General features: G+C 31.4%; 1 protein-coding gene across 1 annotated transcript; it reads left to right on the forward strand.

The window, feature by feature from the left end:
* The first annotated feature begins 1,592 nt into the window (after positions 1-1,592).
* Positions 1,593-4,993, forward strand: LOC123692173 (larval cuticle protein LCP-30-like). The gene is made up of 4 exons (XM_045636877.1): positions 1,593-1,743; positions 2,104-2,192; positions 2,993-3,250; positions 4,698-4,993. The coding sequence occupies exons 1-4, from the start codon at positions 1,729-1,731 to the stop codon at positions 4,918-4,920; spliced, it is 585 nt and encodes a 194-aa protein (XP_045492833.1). The 5' UTR covers positions 1,593-1,728; the 3' UTR covers positions 4,921-4,993.
* Positions 4,994-6,000: the final 1,007 nt, after the last annotated feature.

Genomic DNA, 6,000 nt, shown 5'->3' on the forward strand with positions numbered 1-6,000 from the left:
TATGAAAATAAAATCTTTAGGAACATATTTCGGTTAACAGGAATATGTAGCTAATATCTCTACGTAGAAATGTTATTGTTTTTATACCTACTGATAGAGAACTTTAGTTTGAATTATAAGAAATATTCGATAGATTATTCGATTCTGTAAACACATTAAATTGGATCGTATTTTATTATTAAAGATAGTAAATATAGGAATTAAGTTTACGAGGGTAACATAAACAACATCATTTTAATATATTAATGGAATTTTGAATCAATAAGAACTAATATACTAATATTATCACAGCTTAAATATAAAATTTGATAAAGTATGTTCTCTATAGGACATTTATTGTATTACAAATGCTTAATCAGTTGTTTTTATGGACTTATAAAAATTAATCTATTTAAATATTTTCAGTTAGGTAGAGACATTAAATAAAATTAATAAATAATTTTCTATTCTACAACAAAGATAAAAAAGACGTGTGGCACTCGGGGACTGCCGCGGTAAAGCTATTGCATAGCATGCCTTCAAGCCACTCCGAGCCCGTCGGAGTGGGGAGCGTGAGGTTTTTTCGTTACGGAATTTCTCGATTCGGTCCCCGCGCTCAAGGCCCGAGATAGAAGCTATGCAATAGCTTAAAAATATTTTTATAAGAGACATTAATTATTAAATGTAACGAGATGCAGTTATTTTTTCATTTCCGTTGCTGCTAAGGAAATCAATGAAATTGAAATAAAAACAAAATATTTTATAATTTGATCACACACAACGAACGGACGATATGAAGTTATTCATAAAAAATCATTACTGAAACTGACTAAAAGTTATCTACAAAAAAAAAATATTATTATTATAAGAATTTTCATGAAAAATCTAGTTCATTCTTCAGGGTCATATTGACAGTCAATTTGAAATCTATATTGATTGTGCGATTTCTAGAATTGTAATTCCATATGACTACGAATTTCCCAGATACCCTAACTAAATAAGCGACGATGATATTCTAATTCGCATCTTTATGAAAAATGTAGTTTGTAAGAAGTCATTTTGAAATTTATTAATTTGACATCAAATTTTTTATTCGCTATTAAATGACTGCGGATTTTCCAGATGCCCTAACAAAATAAACGAAAGAAAGTGGTATGTGAATGCGCAGCAGGGGAATATATAATGCATATCAGATTCACAAAACTTATCTATTAGAAATGAACTTGACATTCGATTTCTAGAATTATCACTATCGGATTTCCCAGTTACCCTAAAAAAATAAGTGACTGACAATGGTATGTGAAAACGCATTCAGCAGTAAAAATATAGTTCTCATCTCGGTACTACAGATTAAAAAGTGTTCTATTACTATAAAAAATTGATTAGATACTCCGTTTTCTAGAATTATCGCTATCGGATTTCCCAGTTACCCCAATAAAATAAGTGACCGGCAATGGTATGCGGGATGATAAAAAATACGTAGGCCGTGCACATGTGTGCGTTACGTAGCTGTAGTGACGTTGTCACACGCGCGAGCTTTCCGCCGAAGATGAGTTGATGTTGCCAATGTATAAAAGCGAAGCGTCGATTTCGAAATCAACACAATGATTTGATATTCTCTAAGGAGTGTACACACGAGTTGGATAGATTTCCGCTAGTGATCGCAACCGTTGCAGTGCACGAGTGAACCTTTGAACTGTAACCGTTTTAGTGATTTTTTGGAAATATTATTTAGTGCGTACCTACAGGATGATTTCGCTAGTGGTAATATATTTTTTGTATTTACAGAAAACTATTTTGTTTTCTATACTTATTTTAAGTTATATTCATAAAATATTTTTCGTAACTCAATATTCTTATTATTCGAAAAATAAAATAAATTATCTTTTGAATAATTTTTACGCATATTTTTAATATCTATTTTATTTTTAATAATGAACTACCTATATAATGTAAAATAATTATATTTTTAAAATATTTTACAATGTATTCAACATTCTAACGTTAAAAATTCAAAACAAATGTTTTATTACTAATAACTTTATTACTTAGCTTATATTAGACTATTCATTAAAGTCTTCATTAATTGACTCTTAAATCATATATTGTTTTTAATAATTGCAGTGTGTTTTCGCATTCTGCGCCGTAGCAGCCTTCGGCTCGCCTATCGAAGACGGCAGATGGAATCCTTATAAATATGGAGACAGTGGCAAGTAAGTAAATGTCATCATACTATATGTAAATGCTGGTATTTTACATGCAATACTTATAAAACAAACGTAGAACAGCCAGTACCACTTTGTATAAATTTACGATCCCTTTGATATCGGTTTTAATAAAAATAAAAGACACAATTTTCTTCCTAAAACAATATTCCGTGAACAAAAGGTTACGGTAAAAAGTATAATCTAATATATTTCTAGAAATAGGTGTTAAGATCAGATAGCAGCTGCCAGGGAATGGAGCTTACCGAAAAAATATGTCTTGATATCTTTTTGTCTTTCTCCTTGGGTTTCTTAGAGATATTTCCACTTGGATATAAAGGGCATATCTAAAGCGATCAAATATCTCGGATTATTTATTTTTTATTATTTATTTTCTGAGCATTGTTTGGTTTTAATGTTATATCTTTTTAGTTTAATGAGCCTAGAAAATATTTAAAGTTTTCAAAAGCTGAAACATTTCACTTTTAATAATTTTTGTCTGAGAGGGATTTAGTGGCTACACTCCAGCAGCTGTGATTTTTATTTATTTAATGTAAATAATTCTACTCCATTAATAACAAATTTTGAAATCGAATAACAAAAGCTTTGCGACCTAGAAAAAATATTTCTCAAAGTTTTTCATGGTAGTTATTTATATTCATATCATTTGTACATAATACTTAAAAATAAAGCCAACTTACACGTACGATATATATCTTCAAAAACTTAAGCACCTAACCTAACCTAACCTAACCTAACCTAACCTAACCTAATATTTTTTTAATTTCGAATTCTATCTTCCTCCCCAGGTATATACCTACCAACGAAGGTAAATACATCCACATACCCAATCCATACATACACATAGACAACCCGTACGACGGTGGTTATGGCCCATACGCTCATATGTACGAGCCTTATGTCAGCGAAGCGACCCAGGATACCTACCGACTTGTTCTAACGCCGCCTAAAGATATCCCCTTCTATAAGGACGGCTACTATAAGAACAATGGAATCAAGATCATCAGCCAGAAGCACAACTACAAAGAGGACAAATACGACTTCGAGTAAGTATTTTACACGTAAATTAACTAAAACTTCGCCCGTGGTACATATTCAGGTTTTCTCTACATAAGAACCATCCTCGTACTTCAAGGAATATAATAAAAAAGAATAAAAGAAATCGGTTCAGCTGTTCTAAAGTTATGCGCTTACCAACACATTTTGGGATTCATTTTTATATTATAAGATATTTGTTCAATTTTCATCATAAATAATAGACCACTAGACTTGAAAATAATCCAAATTTTTTTTATAAACTCGACATACCATTCACATTAATTTAAAAGTTACCTAAAATACACATTACATTCGCTTAATTCGTAGCACTTAGCTTTATTGAAAATGCTATTCGTAAAACTGTTAAAAATTCAAAATATCACTAGCACATAAAACAAAAATACGAAACAAAGCATTAAATACACATTTTGTTTGGAATTAGTGGGAAATAGTTCTCAGTGCAAAATACAATTTAATAAATTTCCGCGCTTTTAAAAATATTTTTGTTATAACGCAGAAGCAGCTGTTACATTCGGTACGTATTTTACGAAGTATTGTTTTATAAAATCGTATGTTCAAGTTGACACAATTTTTCGATAATTTCGCGTCGTGATATATTTTCCTTAAAATTGCAACCATTGGCGTGTTATATTTCCGCATAGCTCGTTCTTCAGGTCATTAATATAATATTAATATACACATCAAAACTGGATTAATTTATGATTTCCTTATAACATAAAAATGATGGCATTCTGTAGATTGATATTGATAAGATGCTACTATAGCAAAATTACATTAGCATTTACAGGTCATTAATTTGTGTAATATATTTTAGATTTCTAAACAATACCATCCTTGGTTGAATGCCGAGCTTATCTTGTAGGTTTGGATATTTGCATAAGGCACTATATAGCTAAATATTCCGTTATGTTAATTTGTCTAGACGCTGTTCAGTCTCATACAAATCATTAGGTGACATGAACAACAGTAGCAGAAATATTGATCCGGCAGTGTATTAAATCTCCTTGCCAGGAATGTACTTAGTCATATGCAAATAAGTTATTAACCGTCCAAGTTATGATGATAATTAACAAAACACATTTATTTTAATTACTTTATTATGCACCCGGAAATGCAACTCTATATCCGTAAATAATTAAAGCTTTGATTCTCGCTACGTCAACCGGTGTCCTTGACCGACTGTAGAATTCGACGCTCGTATCGGCTGTGGCGGTCACAGTTCAAATCATTTATATTCATTTACGACACACTTATTGTTATTCACACACCAGAGTATCATTCATATTTGATTAACAATGTAACGCATGATATAACACTGAACTTTACATCAACAGCTGTAGCCATGTATGCGAGAACTCGTTTAAAGGAATTTGTTTCGTCTCGAGCATTAATAGATGTCTATCAGTTAGCTTATTTTTCTTCTTTTATTTACAGTTTCGAAACTGAGAACAAAATCCGCGCCAAGGAGAACGCAGTTTTGAAGAACCCCAACACGATCGACGAAGGAATCGCATCAAAAGGTTTCTACGAATACATCGGGCCTGACGGTTTCATGTACAGAGTTGACTACACCGCCGACGAGAATGGTTTCCGTCCCAAAGTGAAGAGGCTAGAAACTCCGTACTCTGGCAAATGGGTGCTAGAAAAAGTCAACTAAATCAATACCTATAAGCACCAAAAACGTAAACCTAATACTTTCCTCACTACATATATCAGTATTTTCAAAGCGGTCCGTGCGCTGTTTGGCTCAAATATGTGATTTTTCAAACCAGATTGTCCATCAACCACTTATCTTACAAACATATGAATTACTAATAATGTTAGGAAATTTTATTGTGTATGTAGTTAGTTAAGAGTTTTTTTCAATTAATACAGTATTTGTGAATTCAATCAAGATAACTGAGCCGATGATTACTTGATTTCACTTTTAGTGTCAATTTCGAAGCTAAAAATATCTGAAATTGCTGACAGATCTAACACACAATTTTTTTAACTAACTGCAAAAATCCTTATTAAAATAGTTAGTTAAAAGATTTTTTTATTTTGGACTCCTAACTTACGAAATTAAAATCCACAACAATGTGAATTTTTTTAGAAATTATAGTCGACAAAATGATTATTTTCACCAAGATATTTGACTTAATTGAATATAATTTATACATATTGCAATAAAAGAATGTCTTACTTATAAGATAAAATTTAAAAAATCAACTAAGGTACCTCTATTATTTTTCTACAATTTTTTTAAAAGTACTATAAAACACTGCGCGCGACCCGATTCAAATCAGTCGGCAGCGAGCCTTTCCAGAGAGAGGACATGTTGCTCGGCGCTCTCCTGTGGACCTATGCTGTTCATAGTAAAAGGATAGCGCAAGCCGCGATCTATCGTAATAGATCGCGGAGATTTTGACTTGCGTTAAATTGAATAAGCGCTCTTAACTCAACTTCACGCATCAATTGTAATTAAAAGCAATGTCACGTACCTCACGACTGTGACATTTCTATGAAGTCAATTCTGAACAAATTATTCATGAACATTATTTATAATTTAAAATTGTAAATCATGAATTATTTTGTTTTTCAAAATTTAGTACAATTTCCTGTCACGATATGATGTTCCTCGATGGAGGAAAGCTTTTTGTCTGGTTAGATTTAATATAATTTATATTTTAGATGTAAGGCCTTAGATGTTTCGGATTTAGATACTTATTTATGAAATGTGATAATAAATTTATAT

This window comes from Colias croceus, chromosome 1 (genome assembly GCF_905220415.1).
Source record: "Colias croceus chromosome 1, ilColCroc2.1".
Taxonomy (NCBI): Eukaryota; Metazoa; Arthropoda; class Insecta; order Lepidoptera; family Pieridae; genus Colias; species Colias croceus.